We start from the raw sequence: 16795 nt of genomic DNA, 5'->3' as shown, positions 1-16795 counted from the left end.
TATACTTTATTCCAGCGCTTGCATAATTTTGAGTTCACCCTTTTCATTCAATATCCCAAAATATCTAGCTGTTTATTCCTTTTTCTATATTATTGGATAAGAGAAAGCAATAATAAATGTCCTTTCAAACATTCTGCTTTTTGAAGCTTCTGTCAGTTCCATCATTGTTGTATTCCCCTCTTTATTTCTTTAAACATCTGAAGTAGTTTCTTTCAATATTGTTTTACTTCTTCTTTTTGTGCATTCTTTTAGTACGATTTTCCATTATAATCTTGTATAATCTTTTTCTCACCCTCAGTGCCAAGAACAGGTCTGTCCCTCTTCATTTATCAGTTGATTAACCCTTTTAATTCTCAATTTATAAGCCTCACAATAATTCTGTTTAATGTTTCTGATTTCTTGTACTATTTCTTCCTTTTCCATTGATCCCGTTTTATGTTTAATTAAGTCCATTTTAGCTTTAGTATCTTTTTTCTTTTTTTTTTTTGCGGGAATTTCTGCAGCTCTTCTTCCAGTTTTTTATAGTCATCCTCAATAGTTTAAAGATCTTTTTCTGCATTGTGTTTCTCGTATAGTTTATTATCTTGATAAACCTTCATTGAGTCAAAGGATTCTTTATCTTTGTTCTTGCCAAAAATAAAAAAAAAAATAAAAAAAACAAGAGGAGAAAAAAAAAAAAAGAAGAGGAGGGAAAAGACTAAGTCTCTTTAAAAAAAATCCAACTGAGGGGGGAATGGAGAGCAAAGCAGAGCTTCTAGCAGAAAGAAGAGCTACTGCCACTAATCAGGGCTCTTGTGACTAGCTCAAACTTTCCATCTTGATATTTTCAAAATCGCTTTCAACTCCACTTTCTTGTTTATAGTTACGGATGGCACCTGTATAAACATGCACATCCCACTATCTTTTTAGAAAGCACAGGGTCCTTGAGCATGCGTCACAATAGAAAAAAAAGAGCACTATGTTGAGCCTCTAGATGGTAGTGTAACTTTCTTTCATTTACTTTCTCTTAACTCCACTTTCCCCATTTCAAAATCAAAAAGTATAAATTTCTTACAACAATAAAGAAATCTTAGTCAAAAAAAAGGCTTAAGATAAAGAGTTATTGAGTATTAAAAAGAAAAAGCCAATCCAGTTAAAAATATATTTTTTTTTAAGAAAAAAACATCTTGCCAATTCCACTAAAAAGGGAAAGTTGAAAAGAAAAAAAATTTCCCCTTTTTTTATAAGGCTCGATCTCGCCGCTTAATCCACTTTTCTTCACTTTTAAAAATCTCTTTAAGTTACTTAAGGTGTTCTCTAAGAATAGTTAAATAGTAAGAGTCCATCTCACCCAGTTGACACCCTTCTCTTCCTTCTTCCTTTGGAGCTGCCCCGGCTTTCGCAGCCATTTTGGCTGGCTCTCCTCCGCCGGCTTCAAGAGCTTCTCCCCGGATCAATCTGGGACTTGCGGCGTCCCTGAGATCCGCGGGACGTGCCCTTTGCGATCGCCATCTCTACGGGACGGCTTAGGTCCATCGGGACCGTCCGGGGGAGGAGATATCGGCTGCCATCCTGGGAGCCCAGGATCGCCCGCCGTATCGCCGCGACGCCAGCTCCACCCTCTTAAAGTCCTTTCCTGATGTTTGAGAAACCGTGGAGGAAATGCATAAGTACCAGATGATTGGAGAAAGGCAAATGTTGTTCCTATTTTTTAAAAAAGGAAATGGGAATAAAACTAGGGTAGTTATAGACCAATCAGCTTGACATAAAAGCTGGAACATAATATTAAGTAGTCAATCTGTGAGCATTTAGAAATTACAGTGCTTGACAAGACCCAGCACTGGTTTATCAACAATAAATCATGCTAACTCAACTAACCTCCTTTTTTGATAGAGTGATCAGTTCACTAGACCATAGGATGCAATGGTCAGAGCATATCTTAACTTCAGCAAAACATTTCACAGACTCCCATGAACTTCTAGCAGACAAGTTATCAAAAGCATGAGTATACACTTAATTAAGAAAAATCAAAAGTGTAAGTATAAGACTGGGGAGGACATACTAGGTTGCAGTACTTGTGAAAAAGATTTGACTTGAGTATCATGATGGATCACAAGTTAAACATCTGCCAACATTGTGATGCAGCTGCAAAAAAACCAAATGCAATCCTAGCCTGCATCAATAGAAGTACAGTACAGAATCAGAGAAGTCACTGTTTCTCTCTATTTTGCATTTGACAAGGCAGATGGAATACTACATACAGTTCTAGTCAATACGTTTGAACAATGATGTTGACACTCTGGAGCATGACCACAGCACAGCAGCCAGGATACTAAAGTATCTTGGAAAAAAGCCTATGAATGGTTGGAGGCACTGATTATTATTTAGTCTAGAAAAGAAAATACCACAGGAAAAATATGATAGCTGCACTCAAATATATGAAGGACTACCATGTAGAAGATAGGTGAGAACTGTTCAGAGTTTTTCCAAATGACAGGACAAGAAACAATGGGTTTAAATGACGAAGAAGTAGATTATGACTGGATATCAAGAATATTTTCCTAGGGTAAAAGCTGTTCAACAGCAGAACAGATTGCCTTCGGAGCTGGTGGACTTTCCTTTGCTGGAGGTATTTCAACAGAAGCTGCCAGGAATACTGTAGTAGAAGAATCCTGCACTGAGCAAGGAGTTGGACTACATCAAAGTCCTTCCCAACTCATATACTCTATGATACTGGCATCTAATCCACAGACTTCCTAGCCTGAGCCAAAATTGTCTGTCTGCTCATAACACTTATACAATGAAATGCACCCATCATTTATATAATCTTCATCTATTTCAGTGTTTTTTAGCATTCATTCCTTTTTTTTATCCTCTATACTCTATAAGCTTTTATTCTGTCATTTTTCTTTACATGTCTCCCATATCTTTTTCATGCTAAGTTTTGTGTTGTTGCTGATTATACTCTGCTGCCTCAATCAACAATTACTTCTTTTTCCATCACTCCACTTTGCTTTTTGCTTTTTCTTTTATCTCTTTTTCCACCTCCTTCCATTTTGAAATGAGCTGCTAAGTTGCTGGTCTAGAAGGCAGCTGATCATTTGAACCAAATATTCCTCCTCTTCTTTTTAAAAAGGCATCCAGAGCTGCATTTCACCTTTCGTATGGTGATCTTTTAAAGAAAGAAACCTCTTTGCCTGCTCTGTAGGTCCCTTGGGACAAAGAAGCAGAAAGGGGTTCTTCTTTTGCTCAGCTCACTTGACCAAAGTCTCTCATTAATATTTTCAGACCAGAACCAAAAATGTCTTGCTCGCGCCTCAGTTGCTTTGGGGGAGGTGAAGGGAAGCTATTTGGAGAAGTTGTCTCCATGGCAACTCATATTCCCTTCAGAAAATGTGCACAGGTCACCTGTTTCTGTGGAAGTTCCCCCCTTATTTTCTTTCCCTGCCTCTCCAACAGGTGCCAGGGAAGCAGATGCTGTTTGCTACCCCAGCCAGATGATGTGGAAACATCTCTGATTCAGGAATGATACCTCAGGAAGGTTGACCTCCTGCAGTCTTGAAAGTCTGCAAACGTCTGCTTTGGCATGTGAACAGGAACAAAATGCAGAATTCCAAGTAATTCACATTGTGTGAGGGAGACAAGAACCTGACAGTTCAGGGCTTAAGTGCAAACCTGGTGAAACAGAAAGGCCAGATGGTGACAAGCCTGGAGTCTTGCATGTCCTGCCGCCACATGTTTTTAAAAGTTGCTAAAGTATAAGAGATGGAAAGGCATTTTGAAGCCAGGAGGGAACTGCATTGGCATAAGTAGCTTTGCAAAGAAAATAGGAAATTACAGTGCTGCTAGTTTCTTCAACATGAGTCTTTTCCTCTGCCCCCTCACCAGCAACCAAAATAAAAAAAAATCACCATAGGTATACAGCTCTAGTCACAATCAACGTTAACATTAACTTTCCATCCCTTAAAAAACAAAAACCACCTCCAACACCCTGATAGAATTATCAATACATCATTGTTTCCCAAAGATACATAATTTCCAGCACCCAATGATGTTTCATTATATAAATGAAGCCAGGCTACATTGTCAAACCATTGGAATTCTTAATTTTATTCCATCTTAAGGCTTAGATATATGAAAAAAATTAAAAAGAAGCCTAATAGTCCTGATGTTTATAAAACATGGTCTTAGCAAGACTATCTACCCAAGACACCAGCAACAATGAGAGATAAAAAATAGGTCTTGTGCTTCACTTACATAAAAGTGCATACCAAATAAAAATACTAAGTGTGCTTATAACTGTTTCATCTCTTCTAATTTACTTTACAATGTCCAGTTACTCACTGGAATATAGAAAGGAGATACTATAGCAATATCCACAAGGGTGACCTCAAGAAGGGAAAATCATTTATCATGATGAATGTGGAACTGCTAGTTTCAGTAATCACTCTATAGATTTCTTCAGAGACGCCTCTGTTCCCAGGCGGCTGCTGCTGCTGCTGCTGTTGTTATTGCTATTACTGTTATTATACTTGTATACCATCCAACTCACGATGACTCCCAACAACAATGTTGTTACTCCCTTAAATGAAGGGGGAAATATTTCTTTGGGAATATATTTGCCACTTGTAGACTGGACAATATAATGCATTCCCTAAACCAAGAGCTAATGGTAGAGCAGGAGAGCAGCATTATTTTATTTCCTAGTTTGTGGGAGATAAACAGTCTGATAAAATTCCAGTAAATACTAATAGACCTGAATATCTCCAGCTTGTGCAAGATATGCTTTCCAGGGTGAAGTGAGTTTGGGCAGACCTTAAATAGCATAATCTCTTATGTTTTATGAAAATCTAAGTTTATCTTAGAGCTGAAACATGGACTGAAAACCCTGCCAAATTCCTGCCAAAATCTTAATTGGAATCTGTTTAATAAATCTGAATTAGTGCCTGGTGAACCAGTGTAATGTCCCAGATAGAAAACTAGTGTAATACTTGTGGAGAGAGGAGAAGGGATTCCCTGAATCAAGTTTTCAAGCTTCTTCAAGATTAATAGTGGACAGATCAAATGATTTTTAAAAACAAATTAGGAAATACAACATTGAGTCATTTGCCATTGTGCCCATCATGACCAATTAATCCCAACCTGCTTCTCATTTTAGGCTCTTCCACTTTGGTGATTGAAATTTACAAGATTACCCCACCCTGTTTCTGTTTCCCAAGAGAGAGATATACACCAAGCAAACAGAAGTTTCTGTCTGAGATTTCTGTTTCATTTGCTGAGAGTTTCAATTTATGGCATTTTATGGCAATTTGTAGGATTATTCATTCAGTCTGAGAAACATAAGCATCTAGGATTTTGAATGTATTGTATTAAACAGCTCTCATTAAAAAGCTACCAGGTGTTTTCAGCATAATCTGCAGCTCCCTTTTTAGTTTTAATGTTTTCAGTGCTTGTGTGACAGATGCTCTCTCCAGGACCTTTCCTGGAGCATCAAAATGTCATCTCTGCACCACAAAACAAACTTACAGTTAGCAACACTGAAGAAGCTCTCCTCCCTTCCCTCTCTACCAACCATATTATCAGTTCAAGATATCACAAAACTTGTACAATTGGCCACAGTTAGGGACAAAGGAAACTGATAAGCAAATGCTGTAACTACACCCCACAGTTGCTTGAACCAAGGGTTCCACCTCTTATCAGCACAACAGGACAGCATGCCCAGGAGAAGATCAAATACTAACAAAAGGAAGACGGCAAGTTTCCACAACATTCTGCACATTTCTGCTGCCATCTAAAACCTGTGCTTCAAACTAGTGAACAGACTGCACAACTAAAGATAGATTACTGCTTTTAAAAGGACATTGGGAGTTCCAGTGCAAATCATGGAGTGATATGCTAAGCTTGGCATGAATCTTCAAAATAGCACAAAGCCAGACACAGCCAGATTATAGAGCTTTTCCCAAGGCTGGGATAGTTGCCCAGGCACTTTATGAATATGTATGCCATGCGAACGAAGAAAAATATTTGCAGTGCAGTGTTTGTCATAAACAAGGTGAGTGCTTCTGGACTCCTTTCACTTTAGATTCAACTACAGATTCCAAAACGAGTAATTTAGGCTGTCACTTCAGTTTATCTATCTCTTGCAGATATGTAGATATTACAAAATTAGCTATGATAGCCCATCTTTGTTCCAAAAGCAGAGAAAACACACCCTCAGAAAAGTTCATAATTTGCCTCAGTTAAAAAAAATGTCTACATTCATGGCCTGCCTTCTTCACATCACTCAGAAATACATTGCAGGCCAAAATTGTTCCCAAGTTTTTTTCTTCCTGACCTGCATTCCAAGCAGCAGAAGAGAACAGAGAAATACCCAAAGGATGAAGATGGCTTACTCAACAGTTTAAATGAATTGCACTGCCTTTGTCTTTAAACAATGTTGTCTTTTAGACTGTTCCTTTTTCCAGAATGTATCTGTTCAGCTATGATTCCATATCTGAAACAGATAGTAAACAAGCTAACTGAATGGCCCTTTTCCAAAAGCCACCCAATCATTTAAAGATCTCCAATCTTAGCTGTGCTGAAACAAAGCATTCTCACGTGGTACTTTTTAAAAGATGGCACACGTTTTAGTGAGAGTCAAGATTTTAGTGATGTGCTTTCCAGAGTTAAAATTTTCAGTGGGAAATTAGTCTGACAGGAAATAAGAATCAACCATACTGTAGAGGTGATATGAATGGAAATGTTCCTGATGTCTAAGAGATAAAAAAGAGATATTCCCTTCAAACAGAATACAAGGCTGTTTCCTACTGTCCCCCTCCTCACTCACAAACTGTCATTACTCTCTCCCTCATTCAAACATATCTGCTGTTATACAGGAAAATCTTAGAAAAGGGATTTATGAGTCCTAAAAATTTTCAGTTTCAAACAGCTTTAGCAAGATTTCACCCCTGACCTTTCTCAAATAGCTAGAGAAATGATAACAAAATATCTTTCACATTGGGATTACATGGAAAAATAAAAGCAAAACATGTTAGGAACACAGCAAACATGTCCAGAGTACTACAGAACTCTACAGAAAATCATAACTAACTACCATTCAATCAATCAATTCACTGTCTCAGTTAAACCCATGAGTCAAATATCAGTCTGCATAGCCCTACTGGAAAGAGACTCTACAGTTATCAATTATGAATTCACATGTGCTGTGCTAAGTAGAGCTGTGATTTTGTCCAAGCAACCCAAAAAGAAAAGTGCAAATAGGAAATAAAATCTAAAAAACAGATTTCACTGTGCCAGAGATCTACTTGTTCCAGCCCCTTAGTATTCAGATAATTCTACTAAAGAATATTCTTGGCCAGCAGATTCTTATTGTGGCACAGGGTATATAAAAACATTCAAGTGGTAAATAAACATTTGATTTTGAATTAATTATTTTAGGCACAAAAATTAGTTTTAAAAGGTCTTTTAAAATGAAAGTGTTGAGAAGGCATACACAAATGCAACCATAATTATTGTCTCATACACCTCAGTCTTCCACATTCTTGAAGAAGACAATATAGGGAGGGGAGTGGTTGTTTAATTGGACAGTTCTCACATTTTCTGAGTATTTATTTAATGGTCCACAACAGCAGAAATTTTGAGAAAGTACTGTAGTTGCATTATCAAATAAAAAACAACTAACGGCTTGCCATTTACTGAACAGCAAAAGAACTGAATTTATATAATCAGCTAGAGATACATCATATAATACATATCTTCTGCAGAAAGCCAAGAGAATGGGATTTTAACTTCCAGGCTCAAAATTGAAAATCTGCTTCACAGCCTCACTTACCTTGATATATACGTCAAGGCTTGAATGGACACGGTTCACTGCCAGATGGATGGATAGTGGAGTCGTATAAGGGAAGGTTGCCATGACTACATGACTAGGAGCTGGGAAGTTGATAATCTTGAAGCCATACTTCAGGAACATGCGGATCACTTCCTCAGATGGCTTGTCTTCTCCTTCACTCAGGACACTACCTACAGCATAGCGACATTTCTCTGGATCCACCTATGGAAACAAGTAACAACTGGCATTAGAAGGCAAAAAATTTCAAAGAGCCACAATGCGATGTTTAAAATAATAGGATAATACCAGTCCTATCGTTTTATCATATTACAGGACTCTTTTCAGACTGCGCTCTGGAGAATTTTGGGTTCCTCAGAGGTTTATTGGGAATCTTTAATTCGATATCAATATTTTACCTAAAGTATAAATTGTAGCTCCTTTTTCCCAAAACAAATAATAGCCAGAGGGTAGTTTTCATCAGGACAGACATGAGGGGAGAGAAGATTTTTAAAACTAACACTCCAAGTACAGTCCCGATCCCTTTCCTATTCCTTGACATATGTCCTGAGATTTCTAGCAAAAAAAAAAAAAATCAATCTTAAAAGTCATCCTGAAGATTGGCAGGTTGAAAATATTGGTTTTAAGGAAAGAAAATGTTAACGGGACTACCAAAGTTGTAAGGCTGCATGACATCGTATCACTTCATTGTATGTTTCATATTTGCTAAAATACAATGCCCAACACCTACAAATATGCATCTGAAAAACCTGAGTAATCTGAGTGCATATTAGTGGAAGCTGATTTATACGTAACAAAATAACCCTAGCTTTTATAAGCATCTGTCTTACAACAATCTAAAATTCTCCCTTAAGTAGTGGACAAATGCATTACAATATAGTCTAATGGCAAACACAAGCAAGCCATTTTTCATCCAATCTCTAAATAATTCCTGTCAATTAACAAGCCATGTTATTAATGAAATAAGTATTATATAGAAATGTAAAATTAGGATGGTTAATTGTTCCATGCTAAGGTTGTTCCTGTATAAGTGTTGCATCTGATGAAATAGATTGTAAAACATAAAAGCTTATGCTATCCTATTTTTTTGATGTGTAGAGATTGACAAGATTTTGCTGGTATTGTCCTCACTGGTGCATAATTTAACTATTTTGCTATTCTTTTTGGAAATACCTTATTTGGAACTGAAATTTCTACTATATAATGCCAGCATCATTTCTTGGCTAGAAGCACAATCCCATTTTGCAGCCCTGATTAAACAAGGGCAGAAAATAACTTGCTCATAGTCACTAAGGAACTAAATGACAGAAGAAGGCTTAGCTCTCATTAATTTTGCATGTCTAAAAAAACGTTCTTTCTTAGACTTTAGAATAAAAGTTCAGATTAGCATAACTAAAATGACTTAGTTATAGCTTTAATATGGGTCCATAATACCTTTCTTTACAATGCCTGAATCAGCCCTGGAATACATGGAGCCATAAAGGATAGTAAAACATCTATGTAGATGTGCTAATTCCTCAGATACTAAATAATCACAATGAACACATAATAGGGTGGGGAAATGGAATTAGGGAACATTTTGGTGTAATGATTAAGGTGCTAAACTAGAAATAGGGAGACCATGAGTTTTAGTCCCTTAGGAACTAAAGCTAGCTGGGTGACTTTGGGCCAGTCACAGTCTCTTAGCCCAACCCATCTCACAGGGTTGTTGTTGTGGAAAGGAAGCCTTATGTACACCACCTTGAATTGTATCAAAAAAGATAGGATATCAATCAATGAAATAAATAAATATCAGATCAGAAAGAATGGTTTCAATTCATATGCCAGAAGTTAATCAATAAATTAACCAGGACATTGCTTATAGCATTTGTAAGAAAAATCCTCATGGGCAACTTTTCCCTGATGGAATTGCCACTTGTCCCCAGGTTATTTGAAAATAAGACTATAGTTACTGTTTATTTAGTTGCTTATCAATTGTATTAAGGAATTATAACAAGATATCACTTACAGTTTACATAAACAGCATTAGTTCTTTTGTCACTTATTTTTGAGTACTGTAATGATGATCCCATGTTTTATACTGGCTTTAAAGAAAGAGGATGAATCTTCTACATCTAGATCCAAAGCTTGATAATGGATTTTGCATTTACAAATGAGTCATTCTTATATCTACCAAATCTATCTTCCATATCTAAACACATGCTTTCCATTAATGTGTGTCGACATTCTCTGGCAGAAAGCTGCATGGACTTCTATAACAGAGAATCCATTTATTATTGCCAATTACACTTAGTAGACACACCAATTAGAGCCAATGTGAGTTAACTGTCTACTATGGCAGAAACAACAAATGAGCTGCCATTGTCTACTGTCAATTTTAAAGACTTCACTGCTCCACCTGCTAACCAAGAACAATGCCCCTGAAATTTTATTATTATTCTACACACACAAACAATAACACAGTGTGTTTGGAATCTGTCATCTGAAGAATAAAGAATGTCTCCAAGAGCAGGCCAAAAGGCCTTTCCACTTGCAGTGTGGGGATCTGTCTACCCCTTCCCCACCTGGCTCACTTGCTTCCCAAAAGCAGTGGCAGCGGCACTCTTTCCATCCATCTCTTCCTCGCTCAAGTGCCTTACTTTGAGGGAGTCTTCAAGGTGGAGCATTGCAAGATTGACCCAGAATGTAGGTAAGTAAGGCAGACATGGTGGTGGATGAAGCGGGCAAGAGTTGCCAACACAACCAGGACTGTCACTTTTGTTGGATGACTGGTAGTTATACAATGATGAGCAGAGACTTTGCAGTTTTAGAAACAAGATCAACATATTCTGATTCTTTTCTGAAGACATTCAAGCTATTCACCTTATTAATCTATCATCCGCATTGAAAAAAAAAAAGCGGTCAAAATCTCTTGACCTGAAGAATGTTACAGTCAGACTTGGTTCATGACACTGAGCATACTTCAGTTTCATTAATAAATAACTTTAATTATATTACCTCTAGAGAAATGTTTAGAAAAATTACCAATTATTATTTTCTTTATTTTGAGGCTATATGAAATCTCTAAAATTGCGTTTGCATCCTAAAATAACCAAGAATAATTTTACCATCTGGGAATTTTCCCAATTGCTCTAGCCCAATCCAAAGCACAACACAGCACTCTCCTAACAGCCAAGCTGAACAGATTTTGTTGCATAATTCAAATTGCTGTGTCCTATGAGAGAAGTTTCCCAAACTGTCTTAATCCCTGGTATATTAAAACCTCTAACCTTTGAGCCAGAAAGCACAATGCCTAACCTGAGCAAACATTTTAACCATCAGTGCATGAAAGCTTCCAGTAGTAATGTATGGCTGTGAGAGCTGGACCATAAAGAAGGCGGAGCGCCGAAGAATTGATGCCTTTGAACTGTGATGCTGGAGAAGACTCTTGAGAGTCCCCTGGACTGCTAGGAGGTCAAACCAGTCAATCTTAAAGGAAATCAACCCTGATTGCTCATTGGAAGGATCGATAATGAAGCTCAAGCTCAGATACTTTGGTCACCTAATGCGAAGAGAGATCTCTTTGGAGAAGACCCTGATGCTGGGAAAGATTGAAGGCAAAAGGAGAAGAGGACGGCAGAGGATGAGATGGTTAGATAGCATCACTGAAGCAATGAGCATGAAACTGAGCAAACTCAGGGAGGCAGTGAAGGACCGGAAGGCCTGGCACAATATGGTTCATGGGGTCACGAAGAGTCGGACATGACTTAACGACTAAACAACAACAACAAGCATGAAAGCTGTATCCTCATCCACACTATAGAGTTGCAATGCATAGCCAGGTGTACTAAGCACTTGGGTATATCACATGTTGGTGTAGGCACTTCTGAAATCTGGCATCCTGTGCTCTAATCCCCGCTGAATGATGCAGATGTGTCTCCCTTCATTGTGGAAACAGTTACAGTAGAGGTGGAAGCTTTGCTGTACAGGACCTCGGATTATACCCTTCCTTTACAAAATAAATAAACAAAACCAATCTAGAGATATTGCTGTAGAATCAAGGAGTAGAAAAGACCATTTTGCCTATCTCAGTATGATCAGCAACTGCTAACATAGTAACATGAGATGCACAATGATGTTTTGCAGGGACTGTGGTGTTCACAGTTTGTTGCTATAGAGTTAACTGAATTATTTATAAAGCTGAGCCAAAAAGAAACAATGATAAAGTTTTACATATTTTTCCCCAGTGTGTAGATTGAGAAAATGTGGGTCACTATGCAGATATAATCTGGCCTGGATATACACTGATCTAACAACATTAACTCCCTCTCTTATCTGAGCAGACTAAATTTTGTTCCAAAAATCAGTCTATAATCCTACAGACTACAATGTAGAACAAACCAATACACAGAAAACAATCAGTGCTCAACCAGCTGAGCAGAAAGAAAAGATTCGAGCTATTCAAAAGGTAACACTTTAACAGAACTTTTAAAGAACTGTGCTTTATTATTGGTTTTAAGAGCCAAGAAGTAAAATAATGTCACCCATACAAGCCCAATTACCCTTTCTTTACTGGTAAAGAAAGAGGACTATTTATTTATTCATGCAAAATATACACAGAAATGACAAGACTCACATCTACACATTCTTATACCCATGAAAAGATTCACCTGACTTCTATCTTTATAGAAATATCCCCTCTGGCAATTTGTTAGGGCACATATGTGAAAAATCAGTGGTAGAATGTTCATCAAGAAATCAAGCTTGAGGGAATCAGATAATACAACCATCAGTTTCTTTTGTAATTTTTCTCTAACCTCTATGCAATTGCTTAGCAGAAATACAACCCCCATCACTTCTGTCAGGAAAGGCAATCCAATCTAACCCTCTGAGCCATGCAAACAGAGGACAGGAATGTACGGCTTTGAGGCAGAAAACTTCAAAACAGAGTTATGAGAAAGACAAGATTTGCCTGGCAATAACCTAACACACCAATTATTTTCCTCTGTTAAGACAACTGTTGGTGGGCAGAAAGAAGACTGAAGGTTATTCATTCAACTGTCTCCAAGCAATAAATGATTATACAAAAATCACTCATGCTATCACCTTTTTCCAGCTCCCCAAATTAATTAATTAATCCCCAGATTAAGAACACCCAGTTTAAAGACAAAGTATAGTTAAGAACGGAGCCTATTGTAGCAAAATTTGAGTTAAATAAACAATGATTTGAGTTAAATACACAATGGTTCATGTTCATTACACAATACTACTTATACAGTATTATACAATAATACTGTTCCGGCTTACATATAAATTAAATTTAAGGACAGACCTTGGGAATGGAACTCATTCTTAAACTGGAGAAGACATGTAACAGGCCGTAAAGTTTGCTTATCACAATTTTATAGTACTTTACAGAAGAGTCAGTACATTCAAACTAATACATATCATTCAGTGAAGCACAGATTAATGCTGAGGAACAAAAGACAAAAATTAGCCCACTAAATACTTGTTGCATATTTGAAGTTTTGCATTTCACCTCTAATCCCTTTTAATATTCTGGAAACTATGCAAGACAAATTTTTGTCAAACTGGATTTGGATGAATAGTTTATTATCACCATCTTCAACTAATTTCACATTAAATTACTTGAATTATTTGCCTGGAGGCTTGGGGTCTGGATGGGGAAGAGCAGGCTTAAACTCAACCCTGACAAGGGCAAGTGGTTGTGCACTTCTGGTTCTTCTGGTACCATGGATTTTCTGCCTTTAGCCCTGAATGGGACTGCACTTCCCCGGACAGAACTGGTGTGTAATTAGGGTGTCCTTTTGGACTTGCAGCCCTTGCTCAAAGATGGGGGGAAGGCCTTTACTAAGATTCATCTGGTATACCAGCTGAATTTTTTTTCCCAAGATGGCGACTGGGAGTGAACGCCAGCCACCGCGCTAAGCTAAGCAAAGGGGATGGTTGCCCTGGTCAGTCTGAGTTTTTAGCTGAGTACTCTGAGGGCTTTTCAGCGCTGAATTGTGGACTTTGGAGGTGCCTCGGTCCAATATGCCTGGCAGAGCTCAGTGGAGGTAGGTGGAGTTTGGAGGAGGTTGGTGGAACTGGGCAGAGCCCCACGGATGTGTCACGCAGTGCGACGAGCGGCCTGAAGAGAGTCCTGGGCTGCAGCAGCCTAGGACATGGCCACATTTGGTGCTGGGACAATTCAAATACCCTGAAAATTGGCTGGACTGGCGCCGGGGTGATGGCGGTGACTTGAACGGGAGCAGTGGCAACAGTCGAACTGTCGGTAGCGACTCAAGGCCTGGAAATTGGCCTGAAAACTGGCTCAGAAGCCAGCACCTGGGCAGTGGCAGCAGCCTGAGTGGGCCCAAACAGCCTGAAAACCAGCCAGTTTGGTTCCCAGGCGATGGTGAAAGCCTGAGGACCAGCAGCAATGGCAGAAGGACTGACTGCGACAGCCTGAGTGACAACATAGGGGGCCTGGAAGGTGGCCAGATTGCTGGCTGGGCGGCAGTAGAGCAGCTGAGCAGCCTGAGGCAGTTTAAGTGGTAGTGCAGCCTGAGGAGCAGCCTAGGTGGGGACCCAACCAGCCCCCTCTAGCCTGTCTAGAGAGGGCAGAGGTGTGTTGGGATCCCTCCAGTGTTTGAGAGTTGGGCCTCCCTCCCTAGTGTGAGACACAGAGAAGGCAGTCTGAGGGTGAATGTGTGAGTATGTGTGAGTGAGTGTATGAGTGTGGTGAGGACACTCGCTCCCCAACTGAGAGTTGGGGAGGGAGAAGTGGGTTGGGCACTCCCTGCTGACTAGTGAGGCCAGTGAAAGGGGCTAGTGGGTGAAGGGGGTGAGAGTTAGGGTTCCAATCGGTGCTGAGAGCGGGAGCTGAAGTGCCAGAGAACCTGCCACCACCCCTTGATTGATTGGATGCGTTTGTTGACGTACTGTTGGATGGAGGGACCCCTAACCAGGGAAACCAGAGGTCTGGGACTGGGGGGGCGGAATGGAAGCTCTGAGAAGTTTAGTGCAGGTTACACTATTCAGATAGTGACGGGGAGGGGATGTTATGATGGGAATCAAAGGGCAGGCCACTCTCAGGGAAGGTGCCCCTGGTGTTTGTCACTGGTGGCATGTTCCGGCCCTCTGTACTCACACCCAGGCCCTGGACAGCAGACCCATGAAGGCCCTGGCTTTCGGCTGCCGCTGCTTAATGCTAGGTCAGTTAACAACAAGGCCCCCCTTATATGTGATTTGATCACTGAAGAGCGGGCAGACCTGGCATGCACCTGGTTGGGGCCTGAAAGGAGAGTGCCCCTTTGGAATTGTGTCCAGCTAGGTTCACAGTATGGCACCAGCCAAGACCCCAGGGCAGGGGAGGAGGGGTAGCAGTTGTCATCTGGGAACCTGTGCTAGCCTTCAGGGACACTGCTCCACAAGTGGCCAGTTATGAGACCCTGTTCCTGAAGTTGGGCCCTCAAGAACAGTTGGGATTGTTGCTACTTTACCAGCCTCCCTGCTGCATAGCAACCTCCTTGCCTGAGCTGCTGGAAGCCATCTCAGGGTTGGTGGTAGAATTCCCCAGACTTATGGTTCTGGGGGACTTCAACCTGCCATCCTGGGGCATGCCTGGGAGGTGGCTTAGGAGTTCATGGCCACCATGGCAGCCATGGGGCTTTCCCAGATTATTCACAACCCGACTCAGGACAGTGGCCTCACACCGGACTTGGTTTTCTTGTCAGAGCAGTGGCAATGTGATCTGAAAGGGGAGTTAAATCAGATCATGCTTTGGTGGCCTTGAGATTCTCTTATGCTACCCCCCCTCCAAAGGGAGGCAGGACCCACTCAATTGGTCTGCCCCCAGCAACTGATAGAACCAATGGGGTTCCAAAGGGAGCTGGGGGTTATACCCAAGGATCTGTGCACAGCCCAGTGGAGGCCCTGGCCACCACCTGGAATAGGAAGGCGGCCAAGGCCTTGGACAAGATCGCATCTGTGTGACCTCTCTTGACCCATCAAGATCGATACTCCCCATGTTTTATGGAGGAGTTGAGGGTCCTGAAAAGGATTAAGAGACACCTAGAGCACCACTGGAGGAAAACAAAGACCAAACCCAACCAAACACAAGCTAGAGCCACATTTATTTATTTATTTACTTACTTATTTTAGTTATTACATTTGTAGCCCACCCATCTCCCCCAATGGGTGATTCTGGGCAGCAAAGTATTAAGGCCTACCTTGTGGCAGTAAGAGTGGCAAAATGTCAATATTTCTCCACTCTTATTGCATCTGCAGAATGCTGCCCAGAGGCCCTGTTTAAGATCACCCAATCTCTTTTGGGAATGATGGCCCCAGTGGCCCACCTGCAGGGCCTCGCAGAGGAGTTTTCTGGGCATCTGGAAGATAAAATTGCTCAGATCTTTTCCCAGTTGGATAAAAAGCATGTGGCATGGCCTGTGGAGATGCCTGGGGTACATACTTACCCTCTTATCTGGGAACAGTTTGATCCTGTTGGACCTGAGGAAATGGACAGGGTCCTCTGGGCTGTAAATGTAACTTGTCAATTAGATCCATGCCCCTCCTGGCTGGTTAAGGCAGCTCGGGAGATGACGTGTGGGTGTGTCCAAGCGATAGTCAATTCAATCTTGAGGGAGAGAGAGTTTCCAGTTGCCTTTAAGGAGGCGCTGGTGCACCCCCCTCCTCAAGAAACCATTGCTGGATCCCACTGTACTGGACAATTTTTGCCAAGCCTCTCACCTCCCCTTTTTAGGGAAGGTGGTTGAGAAAGTGGTGGCGTTGCAGCTCCAGAGGAACCTGGATGAAACAGATTATCTGGACCTTTTCGGTCAGGTTTCAGGCCTGGATATGGGATGGAAACAGCATTGGTTGCACTTATGATCTCTGGCTGGAACAGGATGGGGGTAGTGCATCCATCCCCTTCATGGATCACTGCCTTGTCGTGGTGAAGGGGCTTGCGTAACTCAGTGAAGC

The 16795-nt window shown here is 40.5% G+C and overlaps 1 protein-coding gene across 2 annotated transcripts in view; it reads right to left on the bottom strand.

The window, feature by feature from the left end:
• Window positions 1-16795, bottom strand: part of TEX264 (testis expressed 264, ER-phagy receptor) — a 192114-nt gene that overhangs the window by 127233 nt on the left and 48086 nt on the right. For both annotated transcript variants that reach the window (XM_088134031.1, XM_088134032.1), the window contains exon 5: window positions 7811-8032. In XM_088134031.1, the coding sequence (XP_087990157.1) occupies window positions 7811-8032 (222 nt within the window). The remainder of the gene's footprint in view (window positions 1-7810; window positions 8033-16795) is intronic.

This window comes from Python bivittatus, unplaced genomic scaffold, assembly GCF_059951505.1.
Source record: "Python bivittatus isolate LINGU-HERP-01145 unplaced genomic scaffold, Pbiv_v1 ctg000080_np1212, whole genome shotgun sequence".
Lineage (NCBI taxonomy): Eukaryota > Metazoa > Chordata > Lepidosauria > Squamata > Pythonidae > Python > Python bivittatus.
This window is presented reverse-complemented; position numbering and strand designations above follow the sequence as displayed.